The following is a 24,519-nucleotide window of genomic DNA, read 5'->3' as shown; positions in this document are numbered from 1 at the left end:
AATAGAGTATCAGAGGTTTGCACAAAGAATCTGAAAGCCTCAGCAAACAGTTCCGGTAATTACCCTGCCTGTTCTTTGTAAAGTGTTGTTCTTAGCTGCAATAACTATAGATCTTCTCTACCCTCTGTCCACCCACAATTGCTCTACCCTCTAAAGCAGGTGTGGGGAAATCAGTGGCCCCCCAGATCCACCCTCTAAGAAAGGGATGTGGGCCTCCAGGATGGACAATGAGAGCTGTACTCAAACAACTCTGGAGCACCAAGATTTGCCCACCTTTCCTCTAAGGTCTTTACTACTCTCCTTGAGGGAAGTGAGACCAGGCTTACCAGTAAAGATAGTAGAAGAAGGAGAGGAGATAGAAAGCTAGTTTACACCAGGCCTCTCTTTGGCAGTAGATCAAGGTGTCTGCATTCATTACTGCAGGAGGGTCATATGCTAGCTCTGTACTGTCTGCTGGACAGTGGAAATACCTGAAAAAGAAAAGGGAACACCTGGTGAAGGAAAAGCCTATACACAAGCCATTTGTCATGAGAAGCTAGGGCCTGTGGGATACTTAAAAGGCAGTGAAGCCAACAATTCATGTTTTGCTAGATAGGCAAATGATAGGAGCTGAAGCTGACAGAGTTTTCCTAAATAAAAAAATTCCTTCCTGTAGCACCTTAAAGACCAACTAAGTTAGTTCTTGGTATAAGCTTTCGTGTGCATGCACACTTCTTCAGATACACACAGTTTTCCTGTAAGTTTGCTAGAGAGGACTCTGTGAGAGACACGCCCCCTGTGGCCTGACAGGGAGAGGGCGTAGCTATCCTGCCTGCCAGGCCACGGTCTCTTCCTCTTTCTGCTCTGCCAACAATGTAGAACAGGGTCAGCAACCTTTTTCGGCCATGGGCCGGTCCCCCGTCCCTCAGACCATGTGGTGGGCCGGACTATTTTTTTTTGGGGGGGGGGAATGAATGAATTCCCAAGCCCCACAAATAACCCAGAGATGCATTTTAAATAAAAGGACACATTCTACTCATGTAAAAACACGCTGATTCCCGGACCGTCCGCGGGCCAGACTGAGAAGGCGATTGGGCCGCATCCGGCCCACGGGCCTTAGGTTGCCTACCCCTGATGTAGAACATCTGCTAAGCCTGAGCTCCAAGCTCAGACTCCATTTTAAGCTAGACTTAAGTATGTCTTTGTAATTGAACTACCATTTTAAGCCTGCCTGAACAAAGCTGCTGTATCTGTTACTCTTCAACAAGTACTCCGAGTGGGCAATTTTTTAACTTTTACAAGACTGTTTGTGTAATTATTGTTCTAAAGGAGAGAAAAGGGGGAAATATCGGGAGAATCCAGTCTGCCTTAAAGCCTCCTGGATTACTAAAACCAAAAGGCTAAAACTAGCCTATCTAAGCTTCTCTGGAAGTGACAGATGCAGCAAGGGAAACAATGAACTTCCAAGCAGGAATATGACTTACCTCCAGAAGTGATAGAAAAGCAGAGGAATATTCAAGCCAAGGGTCAGCCATTCTTGAGCACACAGAAACATTATACAGAAAAGGCTATGGATCGAATATTCTGGCAATACTAGCTGGGAATAGGGAAAAGAAAACAGAAAGGATTGTTCAGTTGTTGGATATAATAACTCTAAGTTGTTGTTGTTCTTTAAACCACCTTGCCAGAAAATGAGCCACACCTACAAATCTCACACTCTCCTACACCATCTGGCAAGGCCTATTTGGGTGATGAAAGACAATGATTCTTGGGATCCTGAGCAAGAGAATTCCTGGAACCAGCCTACGCCTTCCTCTACTTGTACTAAGAAGTTATTTAGCCATTTGAAAAGTACCTGGGGGGAAATCCAAGATTATCTGCTGTGCTTTGTGTGGGAGACTGACAAGTCATTGGTGTGTGCATGTGCTTGAGAATGAATAATTAGGAAGTTTTCAACATTTACAGTTTCCTATACAAGAATGAGGTGGATATCTGGAGAAGGCAGAAATTAATTATTACTCCTTTTCTCAGTAAAAAGTAATACTTTTTGAGACCTTAACAAAATTCCAAAGCAGAACTGGTATCTATAATGTAGTTGCAAAACTCTAGCATAATGTACATGGTATGCCAACTTTTCATTTATTTACTTGAGGCATTTATACCACAGCCTTTAGCAATAAAAAGACTATCAGAGGGACTTAAAATTCAGTACTAAGTATTTAGCCTACAGATAGAAAAAGTATTTAGCCCACAGGCAGAATATAGTGTGGGAAGTCTGTATCAGAGCCTAAGGAACAGATTTGAAGCAGAATGCGTTCCATGTCCTCTTCCCATGTTGTCCATGAAAGACAGAAATCAACTATTGGGCAATTGTAGTAATGGATAGTAAAAGTGAATTTGTAATTGCATTCCAACCTGCCTGTGTTGTAAGCATTTTTTCACATTTAAAATTTTCTCTGTATGCACACATTCATTCATTCTCTGTGTGTATGTTGATGGCATCTGTCTGTCTCAGAAGACAATGGAGGAGTGTACCTTTGGGGGTGAAGACAAATTGCTGGGCAGTTGCCCAATGCAGGAGAGATATGTTTTGTTGCAGCTGGAGCAGATGAAGGCATCCATGTATGCTGCTGCAGTGTGTTTGGCCATAATTAACATGTGTTGCGTGTTACCCAGTTTCCTCTCCTTTTCCAATCTGCTCTCACTGTCAAACCTCTTTAAACTCTGTGAAATTAGAAAAAAACCCTTGTCCATTCTATTGATGCCTCATTAGTTTCATTGTTGTTGTGTTAAATTTAAGTATTACTATCTATACTTGCGCTGGTGCAACTATTCAGGCCCTTTTGAAGAAGCAGAGTAGGGGAAATGCTGAATAAAAGGTCAATGACCTCCCCTGACTTTATCAGTTTCCACCAGATACTAAGGACCAGGCATTGGTGAAAATTAGCAAGGCTACCTTATTAGCTTTCACTAGATAGGAGAGATGGGGGAACATGGTAAACAAAACAGCAGTGGAGTAGACAAACAGGAAAGTTATTGATTGGATCCTTAATCCTTCCTGGTTTGTCTTTTGGTCCCAGTTTACACACTGGTCTCAGCTGCTGGCTTTGTCTCTTGACTCTGATCTCCTGGTGCAATTCTTGGCTCGTGGGTCAGCTCAGACCACTGCCTAGAGCTCAGGCCTGACAGGGCCTGATCCCTTACCCAGTTATGTCAAGATAGATTTCCATACATTGCAGTGCGCACAGCATTAGTTTATGTCTAAGACACAAGCACTTAGCATGAGGGAACCTGGGCTGCTGGCCAACCATTAATGTTTGGATAAACAATGTATGACCTGACTTAGCCTCACATGGAAGTGTTGTGTGTAGCAAATCCTACAGTCTGTCACAAGTGGCCTTCCAGTAGTATATTCCACACATCAGACAAACGGTGAGGGCATTAAAGAGCATTTTTAAAAGCTAATCTTCAGACTCTTCTTTCTCTCAGAGACCTCTGAAGCCTGCCTCTAAGAGCTAATTCAAACATTATACAGGCAAAAACCAATTGACATGTGTCTGATTGATGCGCGATCTCACTAGGCGCCAAACCCAGAAGTGACTTGAAAACATCAGACCAAAAAAAGCCAGGCGGAAACAAACCTATATACAGGAAAAACCCCATTTATGTGGGTTCAATATGTGCACGACTGCACACATGGGCATAACATGCTGAACCGAGAAGTGACCTGAAAACATCACAAAATCATCACCAAAACGGGTGGGGTGCGGTGAGGCAGAACTGGATGTTTGCAGGCTTTTAAAATTGTGTTTCAAATATAAACAATTTCACTTAAACACGCAGTGCCTTGCAACGCAACCTCAACGTAAATAGGGGGTTGCCTTTCTCACAAATAAAACTGAGCAGTGTACAAAATGATACAATTTTATGTAATCTATCTAGAAAGCCTTTAAAATGGCCTCTAATGAAATAACTTTTCAAATTCTCTTTTCTTCCTCAAAGGGTCGTCTTTTACTATTATCATGCCTACAGCATATCAGCCCATGGCAGTAGTTTAAAGGGGCAGGGATCTAGTATCCCGCAATGTCAAATACTCTCTCCAAATGACTGTTTTTGTTATCTTGTATAGTGTTCTTTGATACTCTGATTTTTATTTCCATCCTGCCATTTTCTGAAGCATTTGGAATGAGTAATAGAATGTTAAATACAATTTAATAGGATGTCTTAAGGGTGGGGGAGTCCATCTGTTGAAATCTATTGCAATCATTGCTAATACCTTTAAATGTTGGGTTACTTCATTTGATAGATGCCCACCATTTAAACGCTTTTTATCTGTGACCACAATTAATCTTTCTTGCTAAGAAGGTTGTAACTATGCAATAAAGGAAAAGGAAAGTTCAGTGGTGATAAGTTATTACCAGTGCCTGCCCCCTGTACTGTGAAACTGCCATGATTTATCATCTGTGAAAGATATAACATACTGAAGATGCTCTCAACGAAAAGAAAATAGACACAATGTGATCATAATGGTGGCAGACGCAGCAGTGTTAATAGTACCTACAAAGCAAGTTCTTTCAAAGAAAATTTATACCAAACAAAGCATAGGGCTGTGCCCATACACCTCCACATTTCTTATCCATGCTAGTGGGTGATGTTAGTGGGATATTTTCACACTGGATGTTGTTGTTCCCTCTCAATTAGTAAAGGAACCCTGGATGGTTAAGTTCAGTCAAAGGTGACTATGGGGTTGCGGCGCTCATCTCGCTTTCAGGCTGAGGGAGCCGGCGTTTGTCCACAGACAGATTTCCGGGTCATGTGGCCAGCAGGACTAAACCGCTTCTGGCGCAATGGAACACTGTGACAGAAACGAGCGATTGTCAATGGTTTAATGGAGGACTCTGAAGGCCACATTCAGCCCCCAGGGCCAGTGTTCCCCACCTGCCTATCACTTGCTCTATTATACCACGCTGTTCACTCCCTGTTGGAAAAGGTGCAGAGAAGCACCAAGTCTTCTCCAAGGTGATGCTTGTTGTTGTTTCACAAGGGATGTACTCAAGGCAACGGAATACCGTGACAGAAACCAGAGTGCACGGAAATGCTATTTACCTTCCCACCACAACATTACCTATTTATCTACTTGCACTGGCATGCTTTCAAACTGTTAGGTTGGCAGGAGCTGGGACAGAGCAAATTCAATCTGCCTGACCTTCTGATTGGCAAGCCCAAGAGGCTCAGTGGTTTAGACCACAGCATCCCTTCCCTTAATTAGTACCTCCCCACTCACCATAAATTCCAAAAACCTGAGGTCTGTTGTGAGCATACACACAGGTATTTGTTCAGCTGTGTGCATAGCTTTTTTTTCTAAAAGATAATTTTTAGAATGTAAGTTTTCTGATAAACCAGATCTGCACAAAAGAGCAGGGATTTTTTTTTTTTTTACAAAAAAATATGTGTATGTCACTCCAAGCCAGAAAATCTGAGGTATGGTGTGGGCATTCAAACAAGTACGGGTTTGTGTTAGGGTGCACAACAACATTCCTACCTGAGCTGGCAGAGCAGTCTCAAAGGTGGAGAAGCCACACAAAGTGGTGTTGGATGACTTAGTATCTACACTGAACCACTTCATCTGGTCAAGCTCAGGATTATATACGCAGTACCTCAGGGTCCAACACATGTGGCACATCATAGCCATGATTTGGTGTTTGCCGCTGAGCAAATCACAACCTTTTTCAGAACTGTGGAGAACTGAGTTTAGGATTAGTTCCCAGGTGAGCTCTGAACAATTAAATAGGTCAGACCAGGCGTGGGCAAACTCGGCCCTCCAAATGTTTTGGGACTACAACTCCCAGCATCCCTAGCTAACAGGACCAGTAGTCAGGGATGATGGGAGTTGTAGCCCCAAAACATCTGGAGGGCTGTGTTTGCCTATGCTTGAGTCAGTAGTGGAGCACAAGTGGCACATATCTGGTACTGAGTAGGACTGAACCCAGGTAAGAACACACAATCATACCTAACATATAGCAGTGATGGTGGCAAATAAATCCAGCTTCTTTACCATCATTACCATCATGAGATCCCAAGAGAATGAAACCCAGCTTTCCCAATAAGGCTCAGACCCGCTTCTTGAACCAATCTTGAAGAAGGCATGTGAATGCCATCTTAAGAGTCAGCAGAAAATGAGTAATAACCTCCCTCAGACCATCTATGGACCATCAATTTCCTCAGCTATTTTTTTAGTTGGCATTTCAACTCTTTCTACTCACATATGGTAACACTGCAGGAGGACAAGCCAATTAGTGAACGACATTTTAAGTCTTCATCATCTTTCTGGAAAGTGAAAATGTCTACAAAATATCCCTGTGGAAATCTGTGATCTGCTGTGATTTGTTCTACATTGCTTACTAAAACAGATAATGTGAAATTTTATCCCCCAGCCCATGAAAAACCCTTACAGGACAGGAAGGAACCATGATTTTCAGAGCAAGGAAATAATTGAATTTCACTTTGGGTTTCCTCTTAGAGCTGAAGGACTGTTAGCTGGGGCTCATTGAGAAATATCAGCTGCTAAAGGAACACCTCTGTGAGGATAACAGCCAATTACCCTATTTAACAGCTATTATGTGGTGCTAATTGCAAGCTATAGACCACAAGCAGGATAGGTTTAGAGCAAGCAAGGGGAAGCAAAAGAAACCGGATGATACGAGCAAGTAGCAGCACTTTAAAAATGTGTGCACTGAACTGGAATAAGCACCCAGCTGGGATGCACATGGTGGCAGCTCCCTTCTTATGTTGTAGACCTTAAAATGCTTGGGAACATTGCATGTGCACTATTAAAACAAACCTACAACCACCACAGCAAATAGAGGCTAAAAAACAAATGTGGACCATCTTCACCTATATCAATGTTAAGAGATGGGATATCCATTGAAGAAAAGAGGGACCTTTCCCCATATATGGTGGGCATGCTTAAAAGAAAACATGGCTTTCACAGACAATTCTTGGCAGCAGTTTCAAGATAATAGATCCAAGTTCCATTGGACCCTTTTTTCAAAATGGATTATTCCAGTTAAATACTCTATGTGTGGTACAAAAATGTATTAACTACCTACTGAATAGGGGATTAGTTCCTGGAAACATATTGGACTAGTACTCCATTATCAGCACTGATTTGTTTTTCAGACTGAATTTAAGGCACGGAACCTGATTTTTATCCATGAAGTTTATTTACTGCTGTATAGTTAAGAAAGGCTTCCCACCAAGATCCCTAAGTAACCTTTAAAATCAACGAAGTGCACTTATTTAAAATTGCACCCAGGCATTGCATTCAACTAGTATTGGTATGGGGGGGGTGCTCAGTGTCTGCCACACAGATTATTTTTTAGAGATTTGCCAAAGCCAAACCTAAGCATTTTTAGAAGCGGTGTAATTTTTTTTGTGAGAGGTGCTTTTGGGAGCCTAAGTTGAATGGGAATTGGGATATTTTGCATTTGTTTTGTTTATTTTATATAGGTTTTCAAACCACTGCTATCCCTGCCACATACCTTTGGGATGGTCTTGGCTACATGCATAAAGAAATGCTACTGCTTTGATGGATCACAGCCACACAGAAGAACTTCAATATTACAGCACAGCATACAGCTATATTTCAGTTAAGTACTTAACTGAGTGTGACCCACTAAACTCAATGGGATTTACTTCTGAATAGACAAGCAAATATATCTATAGCTCTATATCTATAGCTCGATAGCTCTAGCTACAGCTCTAGCTCTAGTAATGGCTGGTATAGTAGGGTAGAGCAACAGAGCTGCCCTCCTGATACCTGCATTACTATAGCTTACCTGGATAGGGCAGAGCAGGTTGGTAGTAAGGTTGCAGCTGTGAGGATGCATTGGAAGGAATGCACATGGCTCTGACCTGGCTGCTACCCTGCGCCACCAAGGTAAGTGGCAACAATGAGGGTGTTGAGGGAGTGAATCGTCAGCTCTACCCCACTCCACCCACCCTTCCCTTTCTGCCCGACTATATACCCCTCTGAATTCTCCTGGTTAACTCTCACACTTTTCTCTCCCTCTGCCTTCTCTATTTGCATGAACACATATCAGCAATCCTATGTTACCCTTTCTTTCCATACAGCTTATTTTGCACTGCAGCCCTATTTCTCATTCCCTCTTCTCTTTCAGTAGCACTGACCTATCAGCACCACCTCTACTGCTATTCCAATTTGTCTGTTTATTTACCAGACAGATCTCCCTGCACCCCCACCTTTCAAATACCTTTCTCTACTTTATATTCCTCCATACCAGGCATCCCCAAACTCGGACCTCCAGCTGTTTTGGGACAACAACTCCCATCATTCCTAGCTAACAGGACCAGTGGTCAGGGATGGTGGGAATTGTAGTCCCAAAACAGTTGGAGGGCGAGTTTGGGGATGCCTGCTCCATACCAAAGTCTGTCTGTACTCATATTCTCCATTCTACCCCCCACATACTTCACAGCTGTTCTCTGTCCTTCACAGATATCTCAGAACTTCCATCTCTGCTGCTCCCATTCTCTCTATGGTGCTCCTAGCTTACTGGACCACCTCAAAATATATTCTTAAAATATGGAGATATTAAGTGTCCAGAACAGACAAAAAGGATGGGTTTTCAGTTCCACATCTGAAATCCATTCCATCTGAGTAGTCACATCATAATTCCTTGCAAGGCAGCAAAAGAGTTACCACTAAGCTTAGCTTTAATTAATTCCTATTTCCCTGCTGAAAGTGATCTGTTTGAGACCCATCTCTTTGATGTGATGCTAAGAACTAAAGCTTGCAGATTGTGACATCTTTGCATGAACTTCGGACCAAACTAGGTTCACAAGGACACACAACTGCCAAGTAAGTGCTATAAAACTAGATAATGGTGATGATGATTGCACCAAACTTCCCTGAAATATGTCTTTAATACTTTTTTTTTTTAGTGAGCCACAAGCTAGGTTAACTTTTCTAATGCATGTAATTTACAAGTAATTACGTTATTTATCTCTTTAGTTGTACAGAGAATCAGTCAAATTATTTGAAAAGAAACAATTCCCATCATTATTGCATTTTCTCTCCACAACAGTACAATTACATTTTTGCCAGTAAAGAACTATCACAAATTACCACTTCGCAGGAAATCGCTAGCACCTTCTCGCTATCTCTTGTCAGAAAGTACCATAGGCTCTCAACAACCTCTAACCAACTTGTTGGAAATTATTATACAGTATATTATTTTGCCATTTCTAATTGAGAGGGGGCAACTCTCCTTACCAAATTCAAGGTACGTTTGAGGGCCTCCTTCTCTTCTATGTAACCTTTTAATGGCCACATTGCAATGGTGGGTGGGGCCAGAGGCAAAAGTGTTTAGAGCAGAGGTTTTCAACCTTTTGAGTCCATGGCTCCCGTGACTGTTAAGTTGTGGGTGAACATATCAGATGACACAGCGATTCTTTAGACAGCTCTTGTTTATTCACAGGCCAGAACTGAACTGAACTGAAAGGTTCAGCCAGCCTGCTTATATAGAGCTCCACTACAACGCAACAGTGACAACTTTCTGTAACTATCCAATCACTGAACGTCACTTCCAATTCCTTATTTGCATATGTGGACCTGAGTGAAAACTATCTACAGTATTCCCCTGCTGGCCCAGGGTGACAACTTCAATACATAACAGTGACCAACTACATTCTTTCTGCAGCACCACCATGGGGCTCAGAAGCCCAGTTATGTCACCCCTTGCCTGCAGAGCTGGCAGCCCCTCACCCCTTTTCAAACACCCTCCCTTGTGGAGTGTTCCCTCTGCATCCTCTCCTCTCCCCTCTCCTTGGGTGTCCTCTGGGCAGCCACTGCTGCTCCCCCTGGTCTCTGAGCTGCCCCCCTTGCCCCAAAGAGAGGTGCCTCCTCACACTGCCCTACAGGGGCCTGGGAAGCACCCCCTGGCCAGCTCCAGAGGCACCATTCGCATGGGGAGCTTGTAGCCAGAGCTGCTGCAACAAACAGCCATGTAAACCTTTGGGAGGCAGAGACGTGAGAGGGCATCAGAGGAGGGAGGGAAGGAAAAAGGGAGAGAGGCCAGTGTTGCTCACAGCACCCCTGACCATCATTCAAGGCACCCCAGGGTGCCATGGCACACTGGTTGAAAACCACAAGTTTAGAGCAATGCATGTAATTGTTAGCTATGTACAGTAGACTAGTTTCTACACACACTCAAACATTCCTCTGTTTCCTCCATCTAAGCAAGCAGGAGGCATACATTGGAGATCAAAAACACATTCTAGCCAGGCAAAAATACTCAAGGAGGGGGTGAAACAAGACTGGTAGTGGGTGTAGCCTCAGGTGATTGTCAATGGCTTAATGGAGGGACTTTGAGGGCCACATTCAGCCCCCAGGGCCAGTGTTCCCCACCTGCCTTAGTCTATCACTTGCTCTATTGCACCACACTGCCCACTCCCTGTTGGAAAAGGTGCAGAGAAGCACCAAGTCTTCTCCAAGGTGATGCTTGTTGTTGTTTCACAAGAGATATACTCAAGGCAAAAGGAACCTTGATTCATACATTGTGAAGTTCTCAAACGGAATCCGTTCCAGAAGTCCGTTCGACTTCCGAAAACGTTAAAAAACCGAGGCGTGGCTTCTGATTGGCTGCAGGAGCTTCCTGCACTCAATCAGAAGCTGCGTCAAGAAGTTTGACTTCCAAAAAACGTTCGCAAACTGGAACACTCACTTCAGGGTTTGCAGCCTTTGGGAGCCAAAATGTTTGAATCACAAAGCGTTCAAGAACCAAGGTACGACTGTAAACACTTTCTGCTGGCAATGAGATTAATTTTTGGACACGAGAAAGGAACCTGGTTGCAAGGGAAATGATATGGAAGAAGCCTATGTAAGCTGATTTCTCCAAAACCTTTCAAAAGCACTTTATTCCCCTCTACCTCTCTGTCTGCCACCATTATTATTATTATTATACCACTCTTCATCTGAGGATCACAGTGCAGTTTACAATATAAAAACACAAGAATACATACCATCGTAACAGACAAAGGCAACACCTTCCTCCCGCCCCCGCCCACAGTTTAAAAGGCCATAGATTGTTTAATTATCCAAAGGCCTGGAAGAAGAGGAATGTTTTTGCCTGGCACCTAAAGATACTTAACGAAGGAGCCAGGTGAGTCTCTGGCGAGAGGATTCCACGAGCAGGGAGCCACTGCAGAAAAGGTTGGCGTCCTCTGGGCCTCATCCATATCATGGGGGCAGGAAGAGAGAGAACACCTCTTTTCAGTGACTCGTGCAACCTTGCAACAGCTCTGCAGTTTACATAAACAGCAAATTGCTCCATTTCTCCTCTGACAAGTGAGGGACACTTTACAGAAATAGTCCAAAAATAAATGATTCATGAAAGAATAAAGGGGAAAGGATTTCCATGAACTAGCTAGAAGTTTTGTACTCAGTGTATTTTTAGCCCAATAGAAATTTTGTTCTCGGTGATAAAAATGTTAGGAACAGAAACAATGCCTTAATAGAACTTGTCTTCAGGACTTGAGTTCAGAGTTCACCCAGAATCATAGGCAATCTGGAAGTGTCTCAAGGGGCATCTAGTCCAACTTTCACAATAAGCAACAAGACTTCATTCTGTCATCTTGGTAAAAATTCAAGCTCATCTCTTTCTGACTAAGGCTGCAAATCTATGCACACTAACCTGAGTCAGTCCCAATGAAATCATTGGGGCTTACTTTTGAGTAGGCTTGTATAGAGTTGCACTGTAATGGAGGCAAGATGCTTCAGCTTGCTATAATTGTTCCCATTTACTGGATTACATTTTTGCTTACAGCCAGGATAGTGCATGTTCTAGACAAGTACAGTAAGGAGCAAAACTCACAAAACTTAGTTTTCCGGGAATCTCAGTTTTCATTTTAAGAGAAGTAGGTTGCTAGCCCTCATGGCTCTCAAGATGAGTATGAAAGCATTTTTTAATTGATTTACATAGCAACTGTATGCATGTCTACTCAGACGTAACTTCCACTGAGTCCAATAGGGCTTACTCCCCAGTAAGTGGGTACAGGCAGTATCCTTAGATGTTTCTAGTTGATCAAAAAGCACCCCCATATGGGACACTGGTACTCAAACATTTTTTATCTATGCTATATTACCATGAAAATATCAGATGTCCCCTTCTCATCTGAGTCTGAATGTCTTATTAATATGTCTGTTGTGAGGGCCATTATCACAGGATAGGTCTGCCAACAAGAATGGAGCCTCCATATTCAGAGGTAATTTGCTTCATATTACAAGATGATGAAGGCAAAGAGCAGTATGCTCTTTGTGTTATTACATTGTGATATGCTATTATGTTGTGAAGCACCCTGAGACCTGTGGCTATAGGGAAGTATACAGATAATAATAATAATTTCAAAGTTTAAGAAAGCCACCATAAATTGAACACCATTCATACACTCTTTAAATGTGTGACCAAGAAGAAAACTGAAGTGAAACTAGCAGAAATATTCCGGTTCTTTTGCTTATAGCTGAACTGTTGTGTTTTTCCCAGAGCAGTTTTTTTAAAAGAAAAGCACACCTTTCCAACACTTAAAAAACAACAACCCTAAAAAACTGTCTGCTTATCTTCCTATAGCTTGCAATATGTTCTCAAGTTATTTCTAGGGCAAACAGACCCAAACAGCAAAGTATGAACTCACAATGCAGGAAGAAAATTAAACAGGAAGAAAACAAGGGATATTATCTGGGCCATCATTAAGAGACTTGCTGTCAGGATTCAGGTCTCACACCTGGAACAGCAACACTCCAGGGATATGCTCTATTTTCATATTTCATTTAGCACCTGGAGGGGTGGGGCAAAAGATAAGTTATTTGCAGTGCTGTAGTGCTTTCACCACCAGTCTGTCTATTCTGGGATATTCAAGTAGTTGCTGGGAGACTAGAGCAAATTTCTTATAACTAGTCAGTTTGCACATTATGCTAAACCAAACCATGGCTTAGCTGGAGCATGTAAGCACAGGATCCCGAAGAAGACATTGCAGCCACTTTGTTCCTACTGCTGTGTGGCTTAGTGTATTTTCTGAACCCGGGTTCATGGTTTGTTTCTTCCAGACAAACCACAAGCTGCAAACACATACCTGCTGCCTTAGGTTCCATGATGGAAGACAGGTGGGATTGCAACTGAGTAAAAGGAATATTAATTTCTAGTATTCTCCAGGAATCCATCTCTATTTTATATGTGTGAACTTATTATCATCCTTACAGTTTTACTTTAGTTTATTGCAACTGATAATACAACGTGGGGGCAATTGCCTCTTTTAGTTTTCTTGTTATAATCAAAAACATAAAACATACAGAATCAAGGTGGTTTGTTTCTTTTTAACTGCCCATGAACTTCCTTTTTTATATAAAAAAAATTTAGAACTATTTACAAGTCTTGCATGGTTAGCAGCACAGCAAGTGGCTTAAATAGAAATCCTAAATATAGCTCTCACTTTGTCTCAAGCAGAGTTTGCCAGGCCATGCTATCTGTGCCATTGTCTCATAGGACATTTAAACTATTAAAATATGAATTGAACGATTGCCTGAAGAACCGCAGCAAAGGGTTCCTTTTTTTTTTTACAAGTGCTAGTAAGTCTTCACAATTCATCTCTGTTGCCTCTTGACGCGGGTTTTGCTACTAATCACACTGTTGGAGGAGCCTTCTACAGGTTTCCTGTGGCCCATCCAATGAGTCAGACTCAGCAGTGTCATGATATAGAGGAGGTCTGAATGGGGAAAGCATTATCCACTGTAAGAAAGATTGCAGGGAGTGAAAAGCCGCTAACAAGGCAGCCATCTTTGGACTCTAATGAGTGCAGGCAAAGTGCACTCACTCCATCTCTGTTACAATCACTGTCAATGGAGGGGACCCATGGTGGGCCATTTTCTGTTCTCATTATGTTTTTTGTCACGGGCTAATTCATCAAACCTAAGAATATCTCCTGCACTCTGTTCAGTAAAATCCCCAGAATGCATCTTCCTACTGCCAGGACTTCAAATAGCTTCATTTCTACTAGCTGATAATCCAGGGCAGGTATAAGAGTGAAACTGGGAGCACAAGGAAAACTTGTTCCACATAGAATCACAGAATAGGGAGAGTTGGGAGGGACCGCGAGGGTCATCCAGTCCAACCCCCTGCAATGCGTGAATCTCAGCTGAAGCATCCATGACAGATGGCCATCCAACCTCTGCTTAAAAACCTCCAAGGAGGTCCACAACCTCCCGAGAGAAACTGTTCCACCATTGAACTGCTCTTACTGTCAGAAAGTTCTTCCTGATGTTTGGTTGGAATCTCTTTTCCTGCAACTTGAAGCCATTGGTTTGAGTCCTACGTTCCAGAGGAGGAGAAAACAAGCTTGCTCCATCTTCCATGTGACAGCCCTTTAGATAATGGAAGATGGCTATCATATCTCCCCTCTGTCTCCTCTTATCCAGGCTAAATATATGCAACTCCATCCACTATTCCTCATAAGAAACTAGCACAGTTCACCTCCAGGTGTTGGAAACCTGGTGTACTAATGCTGGACACGTAAGTGAGAGAACCAGATTTAAAAGAGATGTGCGGTATGTCCCACAGGTAAGTTTTTTTTTAGGGAGAAGGGCCGTAGCTCAGAAACACAGCACATTATTTGCATGCAGCAGGTTCAAGGTACAATGTCTGGCATCTGCGGACAGGTCTGGGAAGGACTCCAGCTTGAACACTCGGAGAGCTGATGCCAGTCTGAGTAAATGATATGAACAAGGTGGGCCAATGATCTGATACACATTCGGATGTGTAGCACGGCTGACACCACATTTAAGTTGGGCCTCAGAGTCTGTCTCATGCACCTAATTGAAGAGGTTAAGTCCACTGCTATTTGCAGAGAGCAGAAGGAACATATGAAGATCAGATTGTCTCTGCTTCAGGAATGGGCTGTTGCAAAGGTCCTGGCAATGCAAATGCAACATCAGAGAAAGTCCTGTTCACGCAGCAACAGTATATATTTCTCTGAGCCCAGATTGCATTATGCTTGTGGTCCACAAACATTCTGGAGCATTTGTCAAAAGCACAGGATCATATCCAATATTGTGTGAGCAGAAGGCAGGCTTGTCCAATGGATGTTTCCCTTCCCCCAAAAGCCTCTGCAGAGGGTGGGACAAAGCCTTTCTCTTTGAATCATAGAATCATAGAGTTGAAAGAGACCACAAGGGCCATCGAGTCCAACCCCCTGCCAAGCAGGAAACAAGAGATTAAGCAGATCAGTTTCCCACCCAAATATTTTTAAATTTATGGTATTTTCACTGTATTTCTAAACATATTGCGAACCCAGAGGCTTTCAAATAGGACTGGGTGCACTTTTAAATAAATATAGTTGCACAGAAGAAGAACTCTCTGAAGTCTGCAGGAATTACTTCTGAGTAAGAATACTGAGTATTAGGACCCCTCCAGACTGGTATTATAACTGCAGGTATATCGTGAAACATGTTATTGACCCATTAGTGCAATAAAGGTGTTTTTATTCAGTTTCATTAGTTGTTCTGCGATGCGTCCCCCGAAGCTACCTCACTATTGCTATCTGAAGGGCAATAGAACAACAAAAGCAGGACACATACACACCCAAACAGTTGTGGCATTTCAGCAGGAAGTTACAGGATATGCACTGATTGGAAAGGAAGTGGTATGACTGCCACAAAACCTTTGCAGGCACAAATAGTATTGAAAGTGGTCCTGTGATGGCAGCAGAGATATGAGATGATCAGAGCCCCCCCAAACTTGAAGCATGGGAAGTCCCAACAATTTTTTTTTAATATAATTTAGGCAGAATATTTGGACTATTTGATATGTATTTGTATAATTAGGAACATTCATTGTGATTTGATTAGATTGTTAAAATGGGAAACTTAATAAAAATGATGATGATTTTTTAAAAAAGAAAGTGGTCCTGTGATTGCCCCATAGGCACAAACCACAATAAATGCGCAATACAAAAGACACCTGGAGGGGTCTTTACATTGATAGTCCCATCTAACCACATATAAAGAGCATGGGGAACCTTGGCCTCCAAGTAAGTATCAACAGTACAGTCAGTTATGCTGGAGTTCTTGCCATCCAATGTGACTAGTCAGTGAAGTTTTACAATTCCTATTCAGCCCTTTCTAAATTAAGAAGCAGGCTGACCTAAGTTAGTCAGCAGCAACAACAATGATTTACAGAGGTAATCAAGGAAGGACTATAAATTCTATTTGTGGCTCTAATACCAGCTCACCGGCTCATTTTCTAAGAACGTAAAACCAAAGGCCCATCTAGTCCAGCATTCTGTTGACCCCAGAAGCCAAGAAGATTCCTCTGGTAACCCCACAAGCAGGACATGAAGGCAACAACCTTCTCCCTTTGCTGATTTTTAGCAAGAGATAAGCTGCATATAGCCATCATGCTAGTCACTAGGAATGGGCAAATATGTCAAATACAGTTTCTCTCAGTTTCTCATTTCCCAGTTTCTATCATTTTTGGGGGGGTGTTTTTAAGTTCTCATGAATATTCATCAGCATTTTCATGTAAATTTCTCCAACTATACAATATTTTAAATGCAGTTTCCCTTAACACAATACATTTGTGTATGTTATTTTCACAAATATATGCATTTATATGCGCACTTTAGTGTACACATTTTTGAATACATTACTTGACCAGAGAACAGCCTTGCAAAATTCAGATAACTATAAATTTTGAAGGATAGCTTTATTTCAGGTTGCATATTGTTTTAATAAATGTGAATTTGCCTTTAAATACGAACTTAATTTTTCCCCCCCTCATCCCTACTAGTAACCAGTAACAGGGCAGCGTATATTTAGGGGTCTCTCATCACAGAAAATTTGTAAACCAAACTAGTATGGACATCAGTGACATGACTGCCATAACAATTTTCTGCATGCATTTTCTAAGTATGTCATGTAGATTGGTCCTATAACTGTTTAAATAAATCACTAACACACTTTCAGACAAAGATGCTAGATTTTTAATATAGAAGGAAGAGCCTTAAACAGCTGGGTAAAAGGTTGTACAGTAATTGCTGTATAGAACATTGGTCTTCAGCTGATAGCTCCTGCCCAACAACTGGATGATGTTCTACCCTAAGGTGGTTTCTGCTCCAATCATGGAGCCCAGTTGTACCAAAACCAACAGTAATAGTCCCACAAACTTTAAAAATTGTCATGGGTTGAACCAATCATTTTCACAAAAAGACCTTAAGGTGAAATCGTTCATTAGCCCAACTCTTTTTAAAAAAATGAAAAAAGAAAAGTGCCTAAAAGATTTTGTTTTTCATTCAAGTGAGTTATTTCAGGAGAACGCTTTAGGAAGCAGAAAATGCACACAACACACTGCACTATCCAAGGCCACACAAAGCAATATAATAATGAGGCTGCATACCTGAAGTGTGCCTTAACAATTGCATCCATCTTCCCCAACATTTTACTTTATTCATAAACTAGTTTAGTGTTATAATTGCTCCCCAAAGCTCTGCTGCTAACCTTGAATACCCCAGAATTGCTATCCAGAGAAAGCTACTGTAAGCAGTTGTCTACTGTGAGTACTGCCTTTCTGTTGAATTATCCTGTTTTCCTTTTTCCCTAAAGCACATATCCCAATTAAAAGCAGCATTTCCCCGAAGACCTCTGGAAAAGGGACTGTATTAACAAACAATTTAAGAGTATGAAAAGTAACCTGTTCCCTAGAGTGTGTGATATGTGGAGGATGTAATTAACGGAAAGGTACTGCTTCTGCTGTTAGCAAGGATGCTTAGGCTCAATAAAAATTAAATACCAGTGTGGGCAAGACATCTCCAGGCAACACACATATATTAATAAAATTACCTCTGTCTGTTGCTTTACATTACAAAAACTGGGGCACGACTTGGAAACTAGAAGGATGCTGACTTAGCAAGTAACACAATGAAACTATTTCCAGGAGAGCAGTAGTGTTAGTATCTCGGAGCAAAGAGAAGATAGGAAGCTGCCTTATACTCAGACAGATCACTGATCCATCAAGCTCAGTACTGCCTATATAGATCAACAGTGTTTCTCCAGGGCTTCAGACAGGCCTCTTTTCTAGCCATACCCAGAAACAACAGGGATTCACCCTGGGGCCCTTTGAATGCAAAGCTTCATTCCAAGTGCTCCCATCAGTGAGCTGGGATAGCTCGTTTGGTAAGCATGAGAATCAACCTCGGGGTCGTGGGTTTGACCCCTACGTTGGGAAAAAGACTCCTGTATTGCAGGGAGTTGGGCTAGTTGATCCTCAAGGTCTCTTCCAACTCAATGCTTCTATGATGAGCTATTGTCCTTCCCTCGAAAACAAAGAACACAAGTAGAACAGCTGCAGTGTTTCCAGGAGCAAGTGAATAATATGTCGACGTCATGCACATTTAAGGACCCGGCTGAGCCAGCCAGTTCCAGACATAAATAAATAGGTGTTTAAAGGTGAGCAAACGCATATATAGGATATCCACTTGTAATGAGTTTGCTGTTGGGAACACCAGTGTGAGACTGTTGTTTCCCATAGCACTCAAGGTGTGGGGTTGCTGTGAGAGCCACTGTGCAGGTAACCTCACTAGAGAATTAACAGAAGATCGTTTATTGCTCAAAAAGTTATGGAAATAGAAAGCAGCAGATGCTTTTCCAAGACCCTTAAAAGAAGTGCTCAGTTTTCCCTTTCAAATGTTTGAAAATCAGAATAAAAGGCCCCCAATAAAAGGTATGCCATTTATCAGATTATTGTTGAATAGTTATAGAAAAAAGTGTAGGAACAAAGATTTAAGGTTGTATGTCAGGTTCCAAATTATGCCTCCTAAAGTCATATGCTTCCTTTAAAAAATGAGGCTATTAAAGAGAAGCCAATGATGTTCTGAAAAGTTCATTTCTTTTTAGAATATTATTGACTGATTGGAAGTCCCTCCTAATTAGCTTCCTTCCTTCCTTCAAAGGTCACATCAGTTTCAATTTCCATTCTGCCGTTATCGCCTCCTTGCTGGAGGAGGAACCTTAGGAAAGGTCCAGTGCTATTTCTAGCAACACCGATACGATGGCTCAGATCCCTTTGAACAGCCCAAAGCCCACAGCCGACGTAGGTTAATTCCTACCTTTCGCAAAAGAAAGCAGATTCGTTCAATATTTCTCAATCGCTCTCTCTGTCAAAGAAAAGAGAGAGAAAGGGAAGGGTGAAAGGGTACAATTTAAGACACTCATGAATCAAAGAAACTACCTCCAAATGGAGTAAACTCAACCCAAGTGGTACTGTGATGAAGAGGGAGTGCACATGTATTGGGGTTAATGCCCACGAGGTCACACAAATTATTTTGACACAATGAGGATTAACTTCTGCAGTCAGGAGCATTGGTGTCCATGGAGGCTCCCTATGCAGTTGAAAACTCTGATTTTCTAGAAGTTTCAATCACATGGGGAGCTGCTTTGAACACAAAAAGCTCCCCACTGCAATTCATCCTCATTATGTGAAGAATTATGGTGAATTAGTGTATCCTTGAAGACAATGCTGTACCTGCGTTGACTCTTCAACCCAGTAATGACTGAAAAGCTCTTGACTTGGGTAGGGTTCCATTAATAATTAATCAGTGGTAATAAAATCTGTGTCCACTACTTCAAGATGTAATGTTGTGTCTAAGCAAGTAATCCCATTCATGCAAGGATATCTGCTTGGACACTGGAACTTCCTCTTCCTTTCCTCTCCCCATGTGTGCTCCCCCAAATGTGCTCCAGAGGGTTGGAGGAATCCCCAGAACAGATTTGGGAAGTGCGTAGGGGAAGAGAGGAAGAGGACAAATAAAATGATTGGTTTATTGATTCCATTACACATGCAGAAGTCCTTGTGCAAATGGGATGACTTCCTTGGATACAAACCATTGTAATGCATTATCCACCAACATGATTCAGATGACACCAGAAGCAGATTCAACCTCAGATCTAGTAAATTTGGTCACTTTAGTTAAGGTCTGTGTTCATTCTTACATCTGCCATGGTGTAGCAGAAGTTGCTTCCTCTGTTGGGTAAAGGTTACCACCACTGAGTGAATCCACATCCTTACAAATGTTCAGTGCATGATGGCAGTGAGGGCAAGGGGTGTCTGAGTCAGCACTGTGTAGACACACTTTTTTTCCTTTGTGGCAAGAGACATCCAACAAATAATTGCTGCTTTAAGTGTAACCATGGTGATGAGCATTGGCAGACCTGAGCTTTGCCCAAAAAGTTTAAGGAAGCCTTCTCTAGTCTTCCAGTTTAAGCTTGGCATTTCAGCTTGGTTAAGCAAACATTGCCACTTGCCTTGTGTGCGTGTTTTATTTATTTATTCATTTCACTGCTCAACATGCTTCACCGGTTTTCAAAGACGTTGGAAAAACCTCTCCGCCTTCCCTTCAGGTTCTATTTAGGTAAACATGGTTACTGTGCCTTTCACCTATGGAATATATCAGCTATTACATCAGAGACAAATTCTGTCACCTCATAAGCAAGTTTAACTTGATTTGCTACAGTGGCTATCTCCCTCTTACACTGTGAGACTTCGATCTGCTTCTCTAGGCAAAAATGGACATGAATTCCTACAGCAGTCATGAGTGGCGAGAATACACAGTCATGCAGCTTTGGAGAGAGATAACTTCTCTGCTGTAGAGCTTGAAATCCTTAAACGGGGAAATGATTCCCTAGGATGAGGCGCTGGCTACAGCCAGACATCAAGGGGAATTTAAATTCTACATTCCCTTTGGAAATAACAGGGTAGTTATTAAAGGTTAACAGACTTAAGCAGCGCAGCATCTACAATCGGTCTTTTAGTCATTTAACTATGGGCCATAGGCTCAAATAGCTGTTTTTCAAGTCTATCTTTTGGAGAGATGCTATTCCTGAAACCTTTGGAGCTGCCACCAGTCAGTGCTGGGATAAACAGTCCATAGCCGAACTTGATGTGAGGAAACTTCATATATCCACAATCTTCACCGCTTTGCCTCCATATACAGCTGTTTCAGGTGTTATGGAAAATGTAGATTCCCCGCTATGTAAATAAGCCATGGCAAGTCTCAAGCTTGCATGCTCCCTCCTCTTCTCCCTTCTTCTCATATGCTCCAGAGGAAATTGGAAGCATCTCTTTCCACTTTTAAACAAACCGGTAGTCTCTGGTTAGGTCCCAACGTGGAGACGTGGTTTCTTTAAAATCTGTAAAAGCTCACACAAGTCAGGATTAAGCCACTGTTTCTGATCTAGGCTTGTTCATTAATTCAAGTTTAAACAAAACAAATTCATCGACTCTGAACATAAAACAGAGCACTCTGGTTTGTTTAAAACTCAAGAGGATGCTTTTGATCTCCTCTTCTGGCATGCAGTAGGAGAGGGAAAGAGGAACATGTGAGGCCAAGGCTCATTCACATAGTGGGAAACCATCCTCTAACCTCTCATTAGGCCCATTGTCAGGATTTCTGGGGATGGGGTAGTTTTGTCACAGCCATTATGGTGGAGCAATGGAGCAACAATCTCTCTATGAGGAATGCAACTAAAATGTATTTTCACTCATATAATTACCCACAGGGAGTCAACATGTCCATATGATGAGAGTGGCCAGATGATCAACTGACCACTTTCGCCACATGACAAGCTATATGTAATGCGTGTTGACTTTGCCCTTCAAAAGCACAGCTGATTTTCAGTTATGTGAGTCAACCCTTGGTATGTGCCTTTTCCCATTCCAACACCTCTCATTTCTGAATCAGAAATAATTATATCAAGACTCACCCTGTTTACATATTAAAATAAATTTCACTTTTAGGCAATCCTGATTCAAATCCATATTTTTGTTGACAGTTTAGCATTACTACCAAAACTAAATTACTATAAAATAACAGAACAGAACTCACCGCATGCGCTGGGTTGCACTGATCTATAGGGCTCTTGAAGTCTGTCTTTAACTCATCAAATGCGATTATCTGCAAAAGAAATTTTTCAAACACTGAAATTACATTACTTGCAAACAGGTCCTGTCCCCCCACCATTAATTTATCCTCTCCTGCTATGGAGAAAATCCATCCTTTCAATTATAATAGATTCAATCCAGATTATCTCCAAGACAACTGGCACTTGTGTCACCTGTGCCTAGTCAGGCCACTAGGCGTGAATTTGTTGTACAAAAATGTGAGTATGGCAGTTGTTTGAACTTCCATATCTGAGAGATCAAAATCATGGACACCTTCCCAGGTCCCAGGTACTTTTATCCCACAGACAAACCAGAAGAGCAACTGTGTCACTCAGTAGCAGCAAAAAGATCTAATGTGTGTTAGTGCCATAGAATAGGGATGGAGAGCCTGTGGCTCTCCAGATGTTGTTGGACTTCAATTCCCATCAGCCCTAGCAAGCATGGCCAAATATGGGAACTGTAGTCCAGCAAAAAAATAATAAACCCCAAAACTGGAGTGCCACAGGTTCCCCATTCTAGCTTCAGAGGCTAACTGGTCATGTCATTAGCTCTTGGTGATACTGAGGCATTTTTATCTTTAAAAGGCTTTTCTCATTATTTTACTCTGTGCTTTTGTACATGAAGATTCTTACACGTAGACAAAGTGGAGTGATCTATTGGGAGGTGTGTTCTGCCCACCCAGATACATATTCCAAATATTAATACTTGTGTCAGCTTCCTGAAGTGTGTGTTCAGATCAATATGTATTTTTATGCAGCCACACTTTCACTACCTTTTCTACATGACTATTAATCTCAGTGTTCTTAACAAACAATGTGAGAATCAAATCTAGCTTCAGAGAGCAAAGCTCCAAAGAATGTACCCCAGCAACCTGAGTGGACATATTACGGGCCAAAATATGTTAGGTTTTCTGGCCTCTATCCTCCACCTGGCTTTGAGGAAGACTTAGAAGGGGAGGCGGAATTGCCTAGAGAACCGTCATCCTCCACTCCAAGACTTTCCAGATCAGAGGATGTGGTATTATTGACCCTTCAGACTCAGAGGACAACTCCAATGGAGTGTACACTGCTGTACCTGTGCTTTAAGACTCAGTGGCTGAAGAATCATGCACTGGCCCTTTAAGGACCACAGACAGCTCCCAAAGGGAATGAGGTTAACAGCTGGCCCAGGCCAGACACGCCTTCATGCTGCTCAGACAACAGCTCTTCTTAGGCGAATTCCAGCCAGTTTCTCCCACAATGATCTGTCCAGGGTCCTGACAGGCTGTGCCTTGCCTCCCTTGCCTGTTGCGATTCTGAACAGCTTATCTTGACTTTATTCGTTTGGGTGTATCCCTGCCCATTCAGTAAGTAACACTCCTCCAACCCAGCCTCCCCTGGAAGTTTCGATTTGACCTAGAACAGGATGTTGACAGATGATAATTGTATGTAAGGATAATTAACCTAAACATCGCGCACCCCCCCGTTTAAATAGGTGCTGGGGGCGGGCAAACTGGATCAGAGCAATGGTGTTTGGTGGGGGTTTCATTCTTACCCCCTACAGTGATTTTGATGAAAATCACTCCCAAGGGTCTTTTAATCCTAAGAAGCTCCTGGCACTTATGTGAGCTCACTTCCAGGGGCTAATGGCAGATGGGAGAGTTTTCATTGGTATCACACGCAGCAAGTGATTCAGCTTCCCCTCATACACTCAGGCCCCACTATCCACATCCTCACTATCATAAAAATCCACTTATCTGCACATAAAGAATTAAATAAATCTTGCAGCATGCTCTGCAGATTCAGATATCTGGACAGTCAACTTTCTTACTTCCTTGTTTGCTTGTGCCTTGCTGGTCGGTAGCAGCCCTTTTCGGGCAGAAACCACAGAGTGGAGGGGGAGTGAGATCAGATGAATCAGGAAGCAGGAGAGATCGGATAAATCAGTTTTTCCCCCCTTTGGAGGTTGGGGGAGAGATTGGACAAATCCCACATTAGAAATATTTCCATAAGAAATAATTTAAATCATGGACTCGTTATGTGAATACTCACCTAACGAACAATTTCTGGCGAATGCATTCTGTTCATTAAATGGGCCCTGCATGCATACAACTAATATCATTCTTAGTTTGGCCCTAACTCCTAACTTTCACAAATGCAGATACTTTGCTTTAACATTCAGTTCCTAGAATGTGCCAATAATTATGCGGAAATTGCCAACAGCTAACTATCTTGTTATTCCTCCTTAAGTGGACCTTCTTGGACCTACAAATGTTAAACAATTCTCATCCAATGGCTAATGGTCTCTTTTGGGGCTGAAGATGGTGAAGGTCCAGATTCAGGTTTGCTTGGAGGAAATTGAATATCTGGATGTATTTCAGTCTGTTTTCAGGCCTGGTCGTGGTGCTGAAACTGCCTTGATCACCCTGGTTCGTTTGTCAGATATAGGGGAGCATCAAAAAGAATTTTTTTGCCGACTTTTGATATTGACCACAGTATCCTTCTGGAGTGGCTCAGAGAGGTTAATTCGCTTATTTGTGTTTCATACGATCTTTTATTTCATT

The 24,519-nt window shown here is 42.1% G+C and overlaps 1 protein-coding gene across 2 annotated transcripts in view; it reads right to left on the bottom strand.

Annotated features, from left to right (window-relative positions):
- Positions 1–24,519, bottom strand: part of CNIH3 (cornichon family AMPA receptor auxiliary protein 3) — a 67,963-nt gene that overhangs the window by 4,143 nt on the left and 39,301 nt on the right. For both annotated transcript variants that reach the window (XM_082218012.1, XM_082218013.1), the window contains exons 2-5: positions 21,922–21,990; positions 19,147–19,194; positions 1,464–1,576; positions 327–470 (exon numbers count right to left, since the gene is read on the bottom strand). In XM_082218012.1, the coding sequence (XP_082074138.1) occupies positions 327–470; positions 1,464–1,576; positions 19,147–19,194; positions 21,922–21,990 (374 nt within the window). The remainder of the gene's footprint in view (positions 1–326; positions 471–1,463; positions 1,577–19,146; positions 19,195–21,921; positions 21,991–24,519) is intronic.

This window comes from Podarcis vaucheri (genome assembly GCF_965113315.1).
Source record: "Podarcis vaucheri genome assembly, chromosome: 3".
NCBI lineage: Eukaryota > Metazoa > Chordata > Lepidosauria > Squamata > Lacertidae > Podarcis > Podarcis vaucheri.
The sequence above is the reverse complement of the archived record's forward strand: the minus strand, read 5'-3'. Positions and strand labels throughout refer to the sequence as shown.